This window comes from Anolis carolinensis, chromosome 3 (genome assembly GCF_035594765.1).
Source record: "Anolis carolinensis isolate JA03-04 chromosome 3, rAnoCar3.1.pri, whole genome shotgun sequence".
NCBI lineage: Eukaryota > Metazoa > Chordata > Lepidosauria > Squamata > Dactyloidae > Anolis > Anolis carolinensis.
This window is the reverse complement of record NC_085843.1, coordinates 165,358,358-165,379,600: the sequence shown is the minus strand read 5'-3', so window position 1 is coordinate 165,379,600 and position 21,243 is coordinate 165,358,358. Positions and strand designations below refer to the sequence as shown.

General features: G+C 42.5%; 1 protein-coding gene across 1 annotated transcript in view; it reads right to left on the bottom strand.

The window, feature by feature from the left end:
• The window catches only part of rtkn2 (rhotekin 2), a 54,746-nt gene extending 44,338 nt beyond the window's left edge, over positions 1 to 10,408 (bottom strand). Inside the window, exons 1-3 of the mRNA XM_008114759.2 lie at positions 10,155 to 10,408; positions 5,400 to 5,602; positions 742 to 800 (exon numbers count right to left, since the gene is read on the bottom strand). Coding sequence (XP_008112966.2) covers positions 742 to 800; positions 5,400 to 5,602; positions 10,155 to 10,211 — 319 coding nt within the window. The 5' untranslated portion in view covers positions 10,212 to 10,408. The remainder of the gene's footprint in view (positions 1 to 741; positions 801 to 5,399; positions 5,603 to 10,154) is intronic.
• Positions 10,409 to 21,243: the final 10,835 nt, after the last annotated feature.

Sequence of the window (21,243 nt, the reverse complement as noted above, 5' to 3'; positions counted from 1 at the left end):
AAGTCTCACTCAGATTCATCAACAGCCATTCTTTTGCCTATAGGAGGTTTATTGAACTCTCCTATTTCAGCAGGAAATCACACAGCTGATGTATTTGCTTGAGTTTCTGCTTCAAAGCTTTTAGTGTTTATTCGAACAATATGTTATTGGCTGAGGTCCTGCACCAGAGGCTATGATTTATAACATTACTATGATACAGCTATGTCTTTGAAATAATATTTAGTCCTTCTAGTGGCAACAATACATATTTAGCCACTATGATATCATAATGGTCCCAATGATATAGCCAAGTCTCTGCTTCCCTCCTAAGAATACAAACATTAGCACAGTTCAGCACTATGTGATCACCAAATCGGTTTATGATTATCTTTCTAACAGAGTGGTGTCCAATCCTTGGTCCTCCAGGTGTTTTGGACTTCAGCTCCCAGAATAAATGACCACTGGACAGGATACCAACTGCAATTTCATTTTCAAAAACACTGATGCTTTATCCTCTGTCTTTCCTTTTCCAGTTTGGATGATAAAGCCTTGAATATTATCTTGAACAAAATAATGCATTTATTACCTGTACAATTTGATCACAGTTAACCACATCCAGCAATTTCACAAAGACATAATAAAGACACAGTGTGCATTTCAGTGAGCAGACTGTGTATTGCCGTGTATACTGCCAATTCAGCAGTATTTCTAGCATTCATGCAAGCACATTCCTACTGTTAGGTTTTCAGAAAATAAGCATACCTGATATGGCAATCTTGCCTCTACAGGCTGTACGTTCTTTTGCTGCAAAATCTAAACCTCTAACAATAGAAAACAAACATGATTATTAGACAAAGCAATGAATTTATATCTGCTTTCCTCTGTTGTTTCAAGATGCATTTGTCTGAGGTTCAATTAATCTGTATGTGATTAAGCTTTATAAGCATCCAAGACTCAAAGAGGCACCTCTAAAATGAAAATTAAACTACCCTGGAGCTAAAAATGACAGATAAATTTAGCATATCATACAACAATGCATTTGTGGAATTATAGTAATTAAATTCTACTGTTATAAATAAATATAACAACAAATACAATGAAATGAAGGCTAACATAGGGTAATGATTCAAACTGTGAATTACAAGTCTGGAGACCAGGGTTTGAATCCCTGCTTTTTTCTCACCCTTTCTCCATTGTCTTCTAAACACAAAACTAGTTCCAGTTGAGACTTTACACAGTAGAGTCTCACTCATCCAACATAAATGTGCCAGCAGAACGTTGGATGCACAAGAAGTATTTCAAAATCCTAAACCATATTTCTGTAGGGTTTGGCCTTATGACAAGTATTAATAGCTACATCGATGTAGTTAACCAAATCGACCAGCAGGTGGCACCAATTAATCATTTTTAATCAGTAGGAAATCTGAAATAGATTTGATATTCTCTGCATTTATCATGACAGTTCTAGACAAGCACTGGAAATGTGACACTGAGAAACCACAGACCAATCCAAGTCCAAGGAAGCCTTACTTTTGACAGCTGGGCTTTTTCCTATTGCTAATGCAATAATTGCGTAGACTTTCCCGTGCTGCTGTGTTAAAACCTGGAACTGTGGACTAGTTAGCTTTGCCACATAGGAACCGCTCCCCCACATGGCTCAGTAATTTAAATGCTAGTATAGTTGTGTGGGAGCAACTTAGGAGAAAACAGATCCGTACCAGCCAAAGTACCATGAAAGGTCCCCTTGTATCTGTCTGTGTCATTTAAGATGGCTCTCCTTAGGGATGTATCTCTGTCACCCTCTTAGAGAAACACCATTCTAATCTGGAACTCACATATTGCATCTAAACAGAATTTCACATAGACCAAAATTCTCTTTGACACTAGCGGAATATAAAGTTTCATTATGGTGTCACTTATAAAGAGCAACCACTTCCATGCCAGAGCACTTCACCTTTATATCCAGAACAAGACAATGAAATGAAGAAAGAAGTTGCAACGAAAACATGCTCCATCCCCACAAATGGTTGCAATTTCCCATCTACATAATTTCTGTCTACAAACATGAAATAGTAACACTGTCAGGACACAATCTGTCTTACTAGGCTCAATACAGTACAGGAAGTTCATGAATCACACACATATACACACACATATATATATTGACTAGAGTTACACTTTAAAAAGTACAAATTCAACTACAGAATAGGGATGGGCTTTCGGGACTTACCTTGTTCTGTTTCATGTCCCAGCTTTCGTCGAGGCCCTGATCTGTTTACGTCCGACCTCCCAAAATTGTTTTTGTTTTGTTTTGTTTTTCAGAGGGGGAGAAGGAGCCAGCCAAGGCCACAGCAGCAGCCAGTGCCACTCAAATGCCCAATAAGGAGCCGGGCAAAGGGAGGGGGGAAGGCGCAGGATGACTCAGCCACCCCCAACCTCCCCCCCCCCCCCCCCGGCCAGGCTTGTATGCGTAGGCCCAAAGTCTGCACCTGTAGGCCCAAAGCTCCCAGGCCTTCGGGTGCAGGCTTTGGGCCTAGGTCCCCAGGCCTTGCAGGACTTACAGCCGAGTGCTGAATAAGGAGCGATCCTTATTAGGCACATGACTGCAAGTCCTGTGAGGCCTGGCTAGGCCCAGCACAAAGCCTGCACCAGTTGGCCCGGGCGTCTGGGCCTATGGGTGCAGGCTTTGGACCTACACACCCGGGCCCCGCAGGGCTTACAGCTGATCAATCCGAAAGGCAGGCTGAACATTATTCAGTTCCAGATTTGGAGATGTCACACTGTTGACTACAACTTCAAAAATCTATATGTAGTATTTCTACACTCTGATCAGTTTCAGTTCTCTACCTTTCTTTCTATCAACAGTGACAGCTCCAACTGTTTTTAGACCCCAAATGAAATTTTAATCAGACCAAACAGACCATCTGTTTTTCTAACAGCAGCTACTCCTGAGGTCACTGTCAGAAATTAAAATATTTGGAAACATTTTGTGAAATCATAATAATTAAGCCAGAAAGGGCTGCATAAGAAATCTTCACCACTTTGCCAAGAATATTCAAATATCTTGAAAATTATATACAACCCTCCTGGATAAAAGAGGTCAAATCAACACTAGCTCTTATTGCACTGACAGGCATTATGTTTGTTACTAGGGATGTGATGGCTTAAATCATTTATTCCTGCAAGGGGATGGGACATATAATTCAGTTGCTTTTCTCCCTCCTGCCAGACATTTTAAAACACTTTGCACATTTTGAGAAGATTCTGCATGGAAGGAGGACCACAGAAAGAGGGCAAAAGAAGGAAAAACCAAGCAAGGAACAGGGAGACTACAGCCTTCCATAATCCTCTCAACTTCCTTCCACCCACCCACTCGAGAGAAGTCAAGCAAGATTCTGGGGGCTATAGCCTTTCATGATCCTCTCTCATTAATCAATTACATTATGTAACAATTTTTTTTAAAAAAAAATATGTTTCTGGTTTGAAATTCTTATTCCTGTTTAATTGTGTGGTACTTACTTTGGAAGTAGTTGTTATAGTCCATAAACTTCTTTTTTGTGGCTGCCACAAACTATATTTTCAATGAAATATTCATTGAAAAACTATAGCAAAATGTGCTCCAGGATGTCCCACCAAAACAAAGTTTTTGCAATTGAATACTCTTTTCCCATGTTTTTTTTTTAGGAAATGACATTTATAACTCAGGAACAAAAACTGTGTTACTTATGGCCCTTCCACGCAGCCATATAACCCAGAATATTAAGGCAGAAAATCCCACAATATCTGCTTTGAACTGGTTCATCTGAGTTCACAATGCCATATATCCCAGTTCAAAGCAGTTAATGTGGGATTTTATTCAGCTGTTTGGAAGGGGCCGTAGTGTTATCCCATTTCCTACATGCAATCAGAGGGTGTCCAGAGCTAGCTAGGACTGGAGGAGCTATAGCCTTCTCTGATATTCTCCCCACCACCTTTCTTGCCCCCCATGACATTGTCGAGATGGTGGGTACATGAGCAAACATCAAGGAGGCTACAGCCTTCCACAATCTATCTCCCATCCACCCACACACCTGTCATGCAACATTGAAGGAAAGTCAAGTAAGGATTGTGGAGTCTATAGTCTCTTCTTGCATGATCCTCTCTGTGAGCTCACCGATCCCCCTCTGGTGCAACATCTGTGGGAAGGGGAGCTGGTTACTATTGGAGAGGCTACAGCATTCCCTGATCCTCTGTTGGCTTCCTCCTCATGTCCCCATGGGACACTGGGGAGATCGTGGGCAGAGCAAAGTTCAAGGAGGTACAGTTGGCTTGGTTCTTCCCATTCAATATCACAGTGGGGCGGGGAGCAGCTGAGCAAGGAAAATGTTTTGACTACTTGTGTTCTGATAGATCAGTGGTTCTCAACCGGAGGGTCCCCAGGTGTTTTGGCCTACAACTCCCAGAAATCCCAGTTTACCAGCTGTTAGGATTTCTGGGAGTTGAAGGCCAAAACATCTGGGGACCACAGGTTGAGAATCACTGAGATAGATGGTTCATAGGGGTCATAACGGCTCACCCGTTCATGGATCTTCCTCACTGGGTTGCCTTCTCATCTCCCACCTCGGGACAACAGGAAAGAAGTGAATCTGCGCTGATGGGGATAGGGGTATTCCTCAGATCTACAGTGATACCATGACTTAAGAGTGTACTTCGTTCTGTGACCAGGTTCTTAACTCAAAACACCTTTATCTTAAAGCGAATTTTCTCATTGAAATGCTATTAATTCTTTCCGAACCTCGAACCCCTTTTTGTTATGTGTTGTTAAATAAGAAAATGTAACAAATAATGTATAAATACGTATTCACATAGAACAATAAAAAGAAAGATCAATTTTAAAATGGTAGAAGCACAAAGTTGTGGCAAAGAAGCACAAAGTGAAGAGGCAGCAGCATCATTTTCTTCACACTTGACTCATTCCAGCCTCCCTCCCTCTCTTGCTCCCCCCCCCCCATCTCTTCATGAAGCCAAACATACCAGGAACAAAAACCATACAAAATCAATTAACCCAAAGTTCCTCAAAGCAGACAAGAGCAAAACAGACAGCAATCTCCCAAAGTGGACAAGAGCACGAGGCACAGAGGCTGCTCCCTCAAAGCCCTAATGCCCTGAACTCTTGCCCTAGCACTCCCTCTGGCGCTACCTCTCAACTCAAAACACTGCTCATATGTCAAAGCAAAACATGGACTGAGCCATCACTCTTAACTCAAAACTCTTAAATTGGGACACTCTTAAGTTGAGGTTCCACTATATTTTTAAATAGTGAACAAGCGGCTTGAGGAGGATTTTTGGACACTCACGAAACTTCTTTCTCATTCCGCCCATCCAAGACTTGGATTATTCCTCCCATTCACGCTTGTCATGTACAAACTGAAATTACTGACCTTCCTGTGGTTGTGTTGTTCCTAGTCGATTCCCCTGCCTGTCTCTGTAGTTCTGTTCTGTAGGCACGTATGCGAGCATTGCAAACCATCAGGTTTTTAACAGCATGCAAAAGTTGATCCTTTTGTGTGCTCACAGCAAGCAGTTTGCATATTCCTTCTCGCATCCGCATTTCAAAGTCAATTTTTTCTTGAAAGCTGCAGTCCTAAATGCCAAAATATAAGAAGTGTCACATAAACCTCAACTGCAGAATTACAATAAAAGTGGAATTTATTAAATTAGAAACAATATGTACTATACTTGTATGTCCCTAGGTGAAGAACCTAATGTTTTTTATTAAACAATAAAGGTTGGTCACCATAGATCTTGAATTTGCCAGGGCTTTATATCACTTGAGATTGCAGCCTGTTGTAAGACAAAGATACTTGGGGAATAAAGCCATTCATCTTGAGAGAAACAGACAATCCTTTTTTTCATCATTACCAGGCACAAGCAGTCACTCTCTTGGTTGCCATATTCCATTTCTCAAACTCATTCTTATTAGGATATGAAAGCATGATTAAAGCAAATCAATTATTTTGGTTCATTAAGTGGTTTGAGCACTGAACTCTGGAGACCATGATTCAAGTCTCCATTCAGTCATGGAACTTATTGGGTGACCTTGGACAAGTCACATTCTCTCAGCCTCAGAGAAAGGCAATATCAGAGCTCTTCTGAACAAATATTCCCAAGAAAACTCTGTGGTTCACCATAGGTCAAAAATGATGAAGGCACGCAACAAATACAAAATTTCATAAAATTGCAGAGTTGGACCATCCAGTCCAACTCTGCCAGACAGGAACACAACTAAAGCACTTCTGACAGATGACCATTGAGTGTGTCCAAAAACTTTCAGAGATTTCACTACACGCTGAGGCAGTGTATTCCACTGCCAGACAGCTCTTACATCAAGAAGCTCTTCTTAATATTAAGAGGAAATCCCTTTTCCTGCAATTTGAATGTACTGCTCAATGTCCTAGTCTCTGAAGCAGCAGAAAGTAATCTTCAATATGACATCCTTCTAAATATTTAAACATGGCTATCATGCCCCATCCCTACCCCCTCTTCTCCATGCTAAAAACATATTGCTCTTGAATTATGCTGCCCAAATACCTGGAATATTTGTCACAGTATTCCAGGTGAGGTCAGACCAAAGCAGAACAGAATGGGCCTATTATTTCCCTTGATAGAGACACTGTCCTCCTATAGATGCAACCTAGAATCACATTGGGGGGTTTTAGCTGCCAAATCACATGTTTGACTCTTGTTCTTGATCACTTTCACACATATGGCTGTCAGGCCTGCTGTCACCAATCCTGTATCTGTGCATTTTTTTTTTTGGTGTAAGTGTAGTACCGTACATTTCTCCCTGCTGACATTCATTTTGGGTGTTTGGGCCCACCTCTCCAATCTGTTAAGGCCAGTTTGAATTTTGATCCTGTCTTTTGGGGTCTTAGCAAATCTTCCTAATTTGGCATCATATGCAAATTTGATCAGCATGCCCATATTGCTGTTCTGAACAAGTGTCCTTGATATAGTGTAAACACTTTCGATATTGCCGTAGGTTGTTGAAGAAATCAAGTTTCTATACCATCTGGACACCAACAGAGACTTCACCAATAATGGGACCTGCAAATTATGATCACACAGAGGCATTTCAGGCAACACTTGGAAATCATTAATTCAGCGGGAGAAGGTTTTTTCCATTTAATAAATACAAAATTGTTGGAGCCCCCGGTGGCGCAGTGTGTTAAAAGCGCTGAGCTGCTGAACTTGCAGACCGAAAGGTCGCAGGTTCGAATCCGGGGAGTGGAGTGAGCACCTGCTGTTAGCTCCAGCTTCTGCAAACCTAGCAGTTTGAAAACATGCAAATGTGAGTAGATCAATTGGTACCACTCCGGCGGGAAGGTAACGGCGCTCCATGCAGTCTTGCTGGCCACATGACCTTGGAGGTGTCTACGGACAACACAGGCTCTTCAGCTTAGAAATGGAGATGAGCACCGACCCCCAGAGTCGGACACGATTGGACTTAACGTCAGGAGAAACCTTTACCTTTACTTTTACTAAATACAAGAACATTTTAAGACTGTGACCATATCTTAAAGTCCATTTATCAGCTTGGATCCAGAAATTATGTCATATATTGTTATGGTTGAGCCTTATGGCTCCAATACTGGGAGACGTGGTCGTAAGACTCCTCGAGAGTCAGACTCTCTTGAGGAGCGAGAGAGGAAACGGCTGCGGGACATATTTGCAGAATCAACTGACGAAGACTCCTTTGAGGGTTTTACTGAGAGAATGGAGGAAGAGGTGGTTAACTCAGAGGAGGATGACATGGAATGGACTCGTGTGAGGGAGGATTTGGGTGTTCCTGGTAATGATAGCATGGGAAGCGACTGGCGGGTTGCAGGATCGGACCCGTGGACGAGCTGGAGGGATGGAACGGGATCCACAGCTGGGAATGCTGTGGGGCGTAGTCAAAGATGTTTTAGCTCTGATGAGGATGATGATGATGAGGCACCTGGAATTAGGGTAACAGCTGATAGCGATGACGAATTGTAACTGGCATAAAATGGGGTCTTGAATCCAAGGCTAATTGCGTTGGGCAAGGTAATCTGGACGAACGCTTGGGCTCTTGTTGGGAATTTCCTGAAGACGGGTGTGTTTCGTTTGCTGAATACGTAAGTTACCAAGGACACTGGGCATAGGCGGCGGGAGGAACTGTGTGGGCTTTTGTTGTGCAACCTGTGTTTAATCTTAATAGCTTGGACCTCCGTCGTCTTCTTGACGGACATTATTTACCTACTCGGAATTGACGCTGGACTGACTGACTGACTGACTGACTGACTACGACCTTGGACTACCCTTTCTTTGGCTATCGGTGGAATTCGTGGAACCTAAGACGCCTGCACCTGGCTATCGACCTTGGACCGGATTGGGACCCCGCTGACCGCTGCAACCCTGATTGATGTATCTGGACCCGGAGTTCGCCCGCTGCACGGAGGAGTAACAACTTAGTTACTCAACCACAGCTGTTGAGTAGCAGAGAGGAATCTGCTGCCAGTATTTATGTTTTGTTGAATCTTTGTTTACCAGCTTTTGTTTGTTTAAAGTGCCAGGCTGAAGTAAGCATTTTTGGTTTAACCCGGATTAAACTCCTGTTTAATCCGGTTTATCTTTTGAACCATTTTGAGTGACTTTTCATATTGAAGGCGAGTGTTTGCCTAGCTCTTTGTTTTTTATGAGCATTTTTTGGTTCTGTATCTTTAATAAACTGTGTTGAATCTTATCTGGTGGCGTTCTGTCTTTGACATATATCTTCAGAAGGCTTTTGATTCAGTGGAATAGAAATTACATCTGTGTCAATCTCCTCCAGTCACTTGTTATCTCTGAAGATGTTTCTATGTGAAATGTAGGTAAAGTCGGCTCTCAATACCCAATGGGAGCCCCCAGATGGCATAGTGGACTAAGTGACTTGAAGGTTGGGTTGCTGACCTGAAAGCTGCCAGGTTCGAATCCCACCTGGGGAGAGTGTGGATGAGCTCCCTCTATCAGCTCCAGCTCCATGCGGGGACATGAGAGAAGCCTCCCACAAGGATGGTAAAAACATCAAAACATCCGGGCGTCCCCTGGGCAACGTCCTTGCAGACGGCCAATTCTCTCACTCCAGAAGTAACTCCGGTTGCTCCTGACACGGAAAAAAAAAATATCCAATGATTCTGCATCTATGGATTCAACCATATATATGGATTCAACTATCCAAGCCTCACTTATCCAAGCCTCACTTATCCAAGCTTCTGGATAATCCAATCCATTTTTGTAGTCAATGTTTTCAATATATTGTGATATTTTGGTGCTAAATTCGTAAATACAGTAATCACTACATAGCATTAATGTGTAATGAACTACTTTTGCTGTCAATTTTGTTGTATAACATGATGTTTTGGTGCTTAATTTGTAAAATCATAACCTAATTTGATATTTAATAGGCTTTTCCTTAATCCCTCCTTATTATCCAAGATATTCGCTTATCCAAGCTTCTGCCGGCCCGTTTAGCTTGGATAAGTGAGACTCTACTGTATATAAATGACTGGACTTAACGTCAGGGGAAACCTTTACCTTTTTTATATATGTTAAGGATGACTATCAAGGACTGGCTTTGAAACAGAGCCTGGGTGGTCATCTGTCAGGAGGGCTTTGATTGTGCCTTTCCTGCATGGCAGTGGGTTGGATTGGATGGCCCCTGGGGTGTCTTCCAACTCCATGATGTGGTGTTGCTGTGATTATAAAGTTGGCCTGGGCAAACTTGAGGCCTTGTGGTGTTTTGGACTTCAACTCCCACCATTCCTCACAGACTCAGGCCCCTTCCTTTTCCCCCTCCTTCCTTAAGCGGCCGAGGGGGAAAAGGAAAGGGCCTGAGGCTGTGAGGAATGGTGGGAGTTGAAGTCCAAAACACCACAAGGCCTCAAGTTTGCCCAAGTCTGTTCTAAAACCTAGCGAAATCAAGAGAAAGCTAATGCATGGTTTTCCCTTTTGATAGAAAACAGCCCTGCAAGCTTCACAGCCATCCTGAAGGGGGCGCTGTCTCGTTGCGGCCGCCTCAGGCCGCTTCCTCGTCCTCTTTCCCTGAAGGCGCGTAAAAGGAGGGAAGCGGCGAGGAAGCGGGCTCCGTTTTCCCTGTCCGCTTCCCGCCTTTGGCCCCTCTCCCCTTGACTCACCGCTGCCGCCTTCGCGGCCTCCCTGCCGCCGGAGCTGCCCCACCGGCTCCGCCTCATTTTCCCGGTGGCTGCAGGCCTCAGGCTTGTGTCCTTTTGCCGCCAGCATTCAAACTTCCCGACGCCCCGCCCCCTTCCTGCAGACTCCGCCCCCTTCGGGCGCCCAGGGAGGAAGTCTGGGTTAAATCCGCTGCTGTTGATAATGGAATATCCAGCCAACCAGTGTTTGTCTAACGCTGAGTTTGTCTTGAAGCCAAACGCTTGTTCTATCCTCCTTATCCAGCACCTTGGGTGTATCTGCGCACCGCCTTTTCCCTCTTGTAGAGTCTGCTGAATTTTCTCTTACAGTTTGTATATTATGTTCAGACTCTAATGTTTTGATGTTGATGTTTTATGCTGGTTTGTATGTTTATACTATTTTACTTGTTTTTCATTGGTTTAATTATGCTGTATTTTATTGTATGTTGAAACTGGGCTTGTCCCCATGTGAGCCGCCCGAGTCCCCTTCTGGGGAGATGGGAGCGGGATATAAAAATAAAGTTATTATTATTATTATTAATGCTCGGGTTCTGTTTCCACGGATCCAACTATCCACAGCTTGGAAATAACATTCTTGATTTTTACCTCCCCCTCCCTTTAGGGTATGATAAGGAACCCCCAGTAAAACCGCTGAGCTGCTGAACTTGCTGACTGAAAGATCTGCGATCCCAATCCGGAGAGCGGGGGGAGCTCTCGCTGTTAGCCCCAGCTTCGGTCACCCTAGCAGTTCGAAAACATATAAATGTGAGTAGATCAATAGGTACCACTCCTGTTGGTGGGAAGGTAATGGCGCTTTATGCAGTCATGCCAGCTATATGACCTTGGATGCATCTACGGACAACGCCGGCTCTTTGGCTTAGAAATGGAGATGAGCACCAACCCCCAGAGTTGGACTGGACTACACTTAATGTCGGGGGAAAACTTTACCTTTAGGGTACGACTTTATGTACGACTGTGTAACCCGGTTTTTGTTCCTGTCTTATAAGTGCCGTTTCCTAATTGGTTCTATCATTAATAATAATAATAATAATAATACGAAATCCAGCATATCTATCTTGTTTGCGGTGTCATACAATAAAATAATAATAATAATGTGATGTCGAAGGCTTTCAAGGCCGGAATCACTGCGTCACTGTGAGTCTTCCGGGCTGTAATGCCATGTTCGAGAGGCATTATCTCCTGATGTTTTCACCCATACCTATGGCAGGCATCCTCAGAGGTTGTTTTTTTTTTCTTTTCTTCATTCCAACAATTAACAAAAATTTTGCGATGCATGTCTTATTTCAATATACATAATACCAAAAGTAAGTAATGCTTAAATGACATTTTAAACGATCCTTTGGAATGTAACACCCACCCCCCCCCTCCCCTGTTCCCCCTCCCCCCTGGAACAGCAATTCAATATATTATCATTGTATCATTTTAACAGCATCCTCAGAGGTTGTGAGGTCTGTCGGAATCTAGGCAAGTGAGGTTTATGAAACATGAAACAGTTAGGACGAGCTAACACCTCCCAACAAAGGATTCCCCCAGGCAGGAAGCAGTCAGGCTTTGAAGCTGAAAGGCCATTAAATGTAGTTGGCAAATTGCAACATTCACACTTGCCTCAAACAAACAAGAGTTCTTTCTCCCACCCTGGACATTATTCCACAGCTACATAAACCCCACTTGCCTAGTTTCCAACAGACCTCACAACCCCTGAGGATGCCTGCCATAGATGTGGGTGAAACGTCAGGAGAGAATGCTTCTGGAACATGGCTATACAGCCTAGAAAACTCACAGCAACCCAGATCCATCATTGTTTGAGTCCACAGTGCTCTCTGGATGTAGGTGAACTACAACTCCAAAACTCAAGGTCAATGACTGCCAAACCCTTCCAGTATTTTCTGTTGGTCATGGGGGTTCTGTGTGGGAACTTTGGCCCAATTCTATCATTGGTGGTGTTCGGAATGTGCTTTGATTGTAGGTGAACTATAAATCCCAGCAACTACAACTCCCAAATGACAAAATCAGTGCCCCAACCCCACCAATATTCAAATGTGGGCGTATCGGGTATTTGTGCCAAATTTGGTCCAGTGAATGAAAAGACATCCTGAATGTCAGATATTTACATTATGATTCCTAACAGTACCAAGATCAAAGTTATGAGGTAGCAACTAAAATAATGATCCCGGCCATGAAAGCCTTCGACAACTAAAATAATGTTATGGTTGAGGTTCACCACAACATAAGGAACGATATTAAGGGGTTGCGGCATTAGGAAAGTTGAGAACCACTGCATTACACAGTGGTAAGTCACATCAGCAGCAGTAGTACACAATTGCATCTGAAGGCTAAATGGTTGGAATCCAATGCTTCTATTTTTTTTAATAACAGAATTTTTCCACCAAGAGAGTGATAAAACGTTTTCCAACCTTTTCAAAACAGAATAGAGCAGACAGGCCCCCTTTTGATGGGAGAGAAAGAACCTGAAGAGAACTGAAATAACTAATAGTATTTATGTGAGTGTTATCAAAATATGTCAAAGGGAAGTAATAAATCATTACTTAAGCCTTTCTGTAAATGGCCATGACAGCTATATGCACACAGAAATTTATTTTCTATTACTAATCTATCAGGACTCGAAACGAGCAAACTTTCATCACTTTGTGTTTCCTGCCGAGTACAGTTATCTGGAAGCTGTTGAGAAACTGTCAGAAGACAGGGATTGCATAGTGGAAACCAATATTAAAATTTGCAACTGTTTATTTTCTAGCTGGAAGGCCCCTGGCTTCTGTATTTTTAAAAAAAAGATAGATTGATTTCGTTTTTTCTTACACTCTCATGGCATGATCCTACATTGATAAGTGTTGTGTCAATGAAGGCTTTGTGAAATGTCTTCTTCAAATACCGGTGGAGTCCTGTGGAGAAATAAAATAAGCCCCCAAATTGAAAATGTCACTTAACTTAAGTACAGTAGAGTCTCACTTATCCAACATAAACGGGTGGGCAGAACGATGGTTAAGCGAAAATGTTGGATAATAAGGAGGGATTAAGGAAAAGCCTATTAAACGTCAATGTTATGATTTTACAAATTAAGCACCAAAATATCATGTTTTACAACAAATCGTCAGAAAAAGCAGTTCAATATATGGTAACATTATATAGTAATTACTGTATTTACTAATTTAGCACCAAAACTTTGCAAACTATTGAAAACATTTACTACAAAAACATTGGCTACTAACAAATTGACTACAAATAAAGATAAAATTGCATAAAATGAACTTACAGTAACAACATTGTTGGAAGTTAAATCCATAAAAAGTTCAGTCCTTGCTGCTTAGAGAAACAGCTGTGGATCCGGGCAGGAGGCAGACTGCATTGGATAATCCGGAACGTTGGATAAGCTAAGGTTGGATAAGCAAGCATCTACTGTACAAGCAGTCCCCAAGTTACAAACAATGACTCATAGTTAAGAAACAACAGGAAGTGAGAGAAATTTACCCCTTGGAAGAGAAATTCACTGGTGAAAGAATTATCTTGGGGAAAAGGTGTCCCAGCTGAAGCTTTCTCACCAATCCTTTTTTCCACAATAAGACTTTTTTTCACAATCCAATGATCAGAGAGACAGAAAGTGAGGCAAAATCTTCTGAACAGGGGCACAGACGCAAAACAAACACCACAGGGGTGTTAGCCTTTCCCTATGCTAGGTAAAGGTAAAGGTTTTCCCCTTAAATTAAGTGTAATTGTGTTCGACTCTGGGGGTTGATGTTCATCTCCATTTCTAAGCCGAAGAGCCGGCGTTGTCCGTAGACGTCTCCAAGGTCATGTGGCCGGCATGACTACATGGAGCTTCATTACCTTCCCGCCGGAGCGGTACCTATTGATCTACTCACATTGGCATGTTTTCGAACTGCTAGGTTGGCAGAAGCTGGGGCTAACACCCTGCTCCCCGGATTCGAACTGCCAACGTTTCAATCAGCAAGTTCAGCAGCTCAGTGGTTTGATCTGTTGCACCACCGGGAGCTCCTATGCTCGCTATGCTCCCTATGCTACCCAAAGCTAAAAAATATGTATTTCTGGAAGGAGTTACACTTAAAAATGTATCTGTTCCAACTTCCATACAAATTCAACTTAAGACCAAACTTACAGAACCTATCTTGTTCATAACTTGGGGACTGCCTGTATATTAATGAGACCGTATTATGTATATTTACTGAAAAGCGGATGCCAGTGTGTCGAATGAGACTTCCTCCTGAGTAAGTCTGAATAGGAATATCGACTTAGGACTGGCAGAAGCCCAGAGTTGGACCGGAAGTCGCTCCTGAACATCCAATCTGTAACAAGGAGGAAGTGTGGTTAACCCACATTAGCAGAAGTCAGGGAATGCTCTGGAGCTTCCTCAAAACTCTAAATCGGCCTCACACTTGATAAGGTTGGTGTGAACAGCTAGAATGATTCTAACTCAAACTGATCCAGGTGTTTACAATAGCTAGTGCTGCCATCTCATTTTCACTTATCTGTATGGTACAGGGGAAAAAAAGATGGCACCTACTTTTTCTGTTGTTTGTTACCGTGGCAGTGGTCACAAAGCTCTAGAATACAGGCTGTTGCTGGGTGCCTTTACTAACATCAACAAAGGTGCCCAGTGATAACTGGGAGAAATTCAAAGCTCTGTGGCCACTGCCGCAGTGGCAAACGGAAAAGGTAAGGGTGACTGTCTAGCACAGGGGTCCCAAAACTAAGACCCACGGGCCGGGTGCACCCCTACCCAGCCCTTGCCCTGAATGTTTAGACTTAAGGTCGCTCTAAGTCTGAAACCATTTCAGATAACAACAACGACTCCAATTAACTTGACTATCTAATCAGCCAAAATCAGGCTCATAGTTCCCATTGAAATACTGCTAAGTTTATGTTGGCCCTGGTGATGAAGTGTGTTAAATCGCTGAGGTGCTGATCTTACAGACCGAAAGGTCCCAGGTTCAAATCCCAGGAGTGGAATGAGCTCCTGCTGTTAGCCCCAGCTCCTGCCAACCTAGCAGTTCGAATACATGCAAATGTGAGTAGATCAACAGGTACCACTCCGGCAGGAAGGTAACAGCGCTCCATGCAGTCATGCCGGCCACATGACCTTGGAAGTGTCTATGGACAACGCCTGCTCTCCGGCTTAGAAATGGAGATGAGCACCAACCCCCAGAGTCGGTCACGACTGGACTTAACGTCAGGGGAAACCTTTACCTTTACCTATGTTGGCTGAATTGTTCTTCATTTTACTGCATGATCCCAGAAGCAGACTGCAGCCAGGAAATCAGGAGATGTCTACTTCTTGGGAGGGGGGCAATGACTAATCTCAATAAAATAGTGAAGAGTAGAGACATCACACTGGCAATCAAAGTCTGCATAGTTAAAGCAATAGTATTCCCTGTAGTAACTTATGGGTGCGAGAGCTGTACCATAAGGATGGCTGAGCGAAGGAAGATAGACACTTTTGAACTGTGGTGTTGGAGGAAAAGTCTGAGAGTGCCTTGGACCACAAGAAGATCAAACCAATCCATCCTCCAGGAAATAATGCCCAGCTGCTCACTGGAGGGAAGGATGTTAAAGGCAAAGACGAAGTATTTTGGTCACATAATGAGAAGACAGGAAAACTTGGAGAAGATAACGATGCTGGGGGAAATTGAAGAAAAAGACGGTTTGACCAAGGGCAAGATGGATGGATGGTATACTTCAAGTGACTGACTTGACCTTGAAGGAGCTGGGGATGCCGACGGGAAGCTCTGGTGTGGGCTGGTCTATGAGGTCACAAAGAGTCGGAAGCGACAAAACAAATAAACAACAACATTGTTTTTTCAAATTTTCTCAACTACAAATAAGATACTATAGAGTCTCATTTATCCAAGCTAAACGGGCCTGCAGAAGCTTGGATAAGCGAATATCTTGGATAATAAGGAGGGATTAAGGAAAAGCCTATTAAACATCAAATTAGGTTATGATTTTACAAATTAAGCACCAAAACATCATGTTATACAACAAATTTGACAGAAAAGTAGTTCAATACGCAGTAATGTTATGTTGTAATTACTGTATTTACGAATTTAGCACCAAAATATCACGATATATTGAAAACATTGACTACAAAAATGGCTTGGATAATCCAGAAACTTGGATAAGCGAGGCTTGGATAAGTGAGACTCTACTGTATGTATAGTGTGCATAGGAATTTGTTCATTTTTTTTTCAAGCTATAGTCCGGCCCCCAATAGCCCAAGAGACCATGAACCAGCCCTTAGCTTAAAAAGTTTGAAGATCCCTGGTCTAGCAGGATTAAACTGGGCTCAGCACAACTGGACAGTCAGGAGTGTGTTCCCACCACTTTTGCAATTCAGCAGCAAAGCTTATGGATGGCTCCTTACAATCTAAAGCCAATCCAAACCAACAATGCTTGGAGCTGGCCCTAGATTTTGGTGCTCATGTAGCTAGACTCTTAAGTCATGAACACTAAGGTCCCTTCTAAGATAAAGGTTTTCCTGACATTAAGTCTAGTTGTGTCCGACTCTGGAGGCTGGTGTTCAACTCTATTTCTAAGCCGAAGAGCCAGCGTTGTCCGTAGACACCTCCAAGGTCACGTGGCTGGCATGACTGCATGGAGCACTGTTACTTTCCTGCCTGAACGGTATCTATTGATCTACTCACATTTGCATGTGTTCGAACTGCTAGGTTGGCAGAAGCTGTGGTTAACAGCAGGAGCTCACCCCACTCTCCAGATTCAAACTGCCAACCTTTTGGTCAGCAAATTCAGCAGCTCAGTGGTTTAACCCACTGCGTCATCAGGGGTGCCTAAGGTCCCTTTTACACTGTCCTATATCCCAGGATCCAATCCCAGATTATTTTATTTAAACTGGATTATATGAGTCTCCACTGCCAGATAATCTGTGATAAGAAGATAACCTGCGATCAGATCCTGGGATATAGGGGTAGTGTGGAAGGAGCCTTAGTCCTGGGAGATAGGGGCATGAATCACAAGTTCAGCAAAAGATTCCAAGTTTGATATCTGATATCTTCCGGTTGTAATTTTTAAAAAACTCTGAAAAGTTATGAAACCTGTCCCCGCCAGTTGCTTTTAATTACTCTGATTTTATCTGCTTGGATTTTAATGTATTGTCCATTATTTTGTTTTGTGTATCATTGAAATGTTTTAAGTTTTTGTCAAATATGTTGTGTTGTTGTTTCGGGCTTGTCCCTGTTGTGAGCCGCCCCGAGTCCCTTCGGGGAGATGGGGCGGGATATAAAAATAAAGATGATGATGATGATTATTATTATTATTTTATTATGACACAGCAAACAAGATAGATATGCTGGATTTCATATCACAAAATCACAAGTTGAACACTTCCCAAGTGTCTAGGACTGTGTGATGTATTTTCGGATGATGCGTGCAGATCCCAGTAGGGTGGCCTTTTGCAGTTGGCAGATTGTGATTTTGTCAATGTGTATTGTTTCCAAATGCCGGCTGAGATCTTTTGGCACGGCACCCAATGTGCCCATCACCACCGGGACCACCTGCACTGGTTTCTGCCAGAGTCTTTGAAGTTCAATCTTGAGGTCCTGATAGCGGCTGAGTTTTTCCTGTTGTTTTTCGTCAATGCGACTGTCACCTGGGATGGCAACATCAATGATCCAAACCTTTTTCTTTTCCACAACTGTGATGTCTGGTGTGTTGTGTTCCAGAACTTTGTCAGTCTGGATTTGGAAGTCCCACAGTATCTTTGCGTGCTCATTTTCCAATATTTTTGCAGGTTTGTGATCCCACCAGTTCTTTGCTGCTGGGAGGTGGTACTTGAGGCATAAGTTCCAATGAATCATTTGGGCGACATAGTTGTGCCTCTGTTTGTAGTCTGTCTGTGCGATTTTCTTACAGCAGCTGAGGATATGATTAATGGTTTCATCAGCTTCCTTGCACAGTCTGCATTTTGGGTCATCAGCTGATTTTTCGATCTTGGCCTTAATTGCATTTGTTCTGATGGCTTGCTCCTGGGCTGCAAGGATCAGGCCTTCTGTCTCTTATTATTATTATTATTATTATTATTATTATTATTATTATTATTATTATTATTATTATTAAAAGTTGCTGACAATCAGCATAGATATGGAGCTAAATAGACCAGAGCTTGAACATAAATGTCTGATAATTATTTCACATGGCCTCTGCCTATGCGCTGTCCCACTTTGGGATTGAATCCAAGCTTCTGAGCCTAACTACATGGCAGATGCAGCAGTTAATCATCTCTTATGAAGATGGTAATGACAGGCAAACATATTTGGATGGGATTTTTTTTCCATGTATTTATGTATTGTTCTCCAGGGAGCCCAAATTGCATCAAAGGCAACAAGTTTCTAGTTGTAAGGAAATTCAAGAGAAAATTAGGGACTGCCAAACCAGCAGACCATTGGATATATTAACTTCTTAACCATCTACAAAGTCCCCTGGGCAGCCAGCTGTGGATAATCATACATGCTTTACTTTGAATTTCCGCATCCCCATTTCTTGTATACTGCAAAATAGATACAGGCTGGCTGCCAAAACATGTCTGTTTATTATGAAAAGAATTCTGTCTACATATGGACTTGATTGTCTCGCTAAAGAGAATACTCTGTACTTCCTTGGTTCTCTGGACAGTAGATGTTGATAGACAGCTAATGACCGTTCACAACCAGAACAAAGATTTTATAAAACTCATTAAATTAATTGGCCATTAATATGTGGTTTACCAGATGTAATTCTTCTGGTTTGTTTTTTTTCTGTTTCTTTTATTGGATGTGAAGTCTTTAATATTTAATTGCCTTGCCATGCTTTTCAAAGCAGGAACGCATCTCTAGCGCTTTGAACCTTTTAAAAAAAAAATTTGAAAAGGAATGTGCTTAGCACATTAAGGAAAGGGGAAATATGCCAATGACAGAATCTGCTGATGTTTTCCCACACAATACTGTAAATATAAATCAGATCAAACAGCAGCAAAACAGATGCCAGGAAAAGAGATGGTGGGAAGGGAGAAGGCTAATAAAAACCATGATTTTAGAATGGCATTAAATGACCCCGTGAAGGCAATCATTTGTTTGTATGTGTTGTGTTCTTTCTATTTTATATAATTTTTGGAAATGTGTCCACAGCTATGGCTGGATCTACATTGCCATATAATGCAGTTCATACTAAATTATATGGCAGCGAAGATCCACAGGCTATGATTCTATGCCAAAATAACCAGAAACATGATCCACTTTTCAGTAGGGCTTACTGTTCAATGTGTACTGTTTTGTAGACATTGGGATTGAAATTAGAAAAACAAATCCTACATTTGCTTATCTGTAACTCTAAGGAGCCCTGGTGGCGAAGTGTGTTAAAACGCTGAGCTGCAGACCGAAAGGTCCCAGGTTCAAATCCCGGGAGCGGAGTGAGCGCCCGCTGTTAGCTCCAGCAACTGCCAATCTAGAAGTTTGAAAACATGCCAATCTGAGTAGATCAATAGGTACCGCTCCGGCGGGAAGGTAACGGCGCTCCATGCAGTCATGCCGGCCACATGACCTTGGAGGTGTCTACAGACAACGCCGGCTCTTCGGCTTAGAAATGGAGATGAGCACCAACCCCCAGAGTCAGACATGACTGGACTTAACGTCAGGGGAAACCTTTACCTTTACCTTACTAACTCTTCGCACCAAACATATAGCATTTTGTGGTCATGGTGGAGTTTTGGGGTTACAGAGCTGTATACGATAGTCACACTAGAAGGCAGTTGTGTTGCTCTCCGAGAATAAGGCAAGTTCATGGCAGAGTGTGTAGTGGTAATGGGGAGATACAGGAATGTACTGTCAAAAAGAAATATTGTTCAGTGGGTAATTTGGTGAACTGTATCCTGGTACAAATAATCAATGCAAGGCTCATGTGTCACTTTAGGTCTCCCTTTGAGTCTTTTCAGATAAGACTTAAACAGATTGAGGTTGCTTGACCCCCTTCCCACACAGAGGTGAATTTCACCACCCTACTCTTCGGTTGTATTTCATTCGTTCTCCATTAACTGCTGTTGTCACAAAAATAGAATTCAAAATGTTTGGGGAGGAAAAAAAATGAAATTTTACTCAGCTATAGAGAAAGTGGAGCCCCCGGTGGCACAGTGTGTTATAGCCCAGAGCTGCTGAACTTGCAGACCGAAAGGTCACAGGTTCGAATCCGGGGAGTGGAGTGAGTGCCCGCTGTTAGCCCCAGCTTCTGCCAACCTAGCAGTTTGAAAACATGCAAATGTGAGTAGATCAATAGGTACCGCTCCGATGGGAAGGTAACGGCGCTCCATGCAGTCATGCCAGCCACATGACCTTGGAGGTGTCTTATGGACAACGCCGGCTATTCAGCTTAGAAATTGAGATGAGCACCAACCCCCAGAATCGGACACGACTGGACTTAACGTCAGGGGAAACCTTTACCTATAGAGAAAGTGCCTCAGATAAAGTCAAAGACAAAACCCAGCTCTGATCACACTAGAAGTTTCAAAAAGTAAATTAAGTTTTAACCTTTTAGGTATATATTGATACAGTATGTGTACACTAGGCTTTTGAAAAAACATCTTTGTGATTATCTGACTACAGAATTATGTTTATAACAAATAATATATTTCTTCTGAAACACTGCACAGAATTTTTATACATAGTCATTTGGGTATCACACTCCCTGATGGTGTCAACTAGGACTTCACACACTGTTGAGGCCTGGTCTGAGGAGGGGGCAAGCTTCAAATATGTGGTAGTGGTATCTTGCCATTTCTAAAGTGTGGGTTTTCCCACTATTTCTAAATCAAATGGTAATCGACTTCTTTTTCCAGTCCCCATGTAGAGACTTATAAATATGCTCAATTTACCATGTGATGGGAGTTATCCTTTGCCTGCTTGTAAAGATAACAATTGCATAATCATAGAGGGAGGAGCCGAGATGGGCAAAATTGTTTCATTCCTTTCACCATTACCGTTTTGGGACTGAGAAAGTATAGCAAACATTTAAAGATATTTAAAATGTTCAGGAGACAATA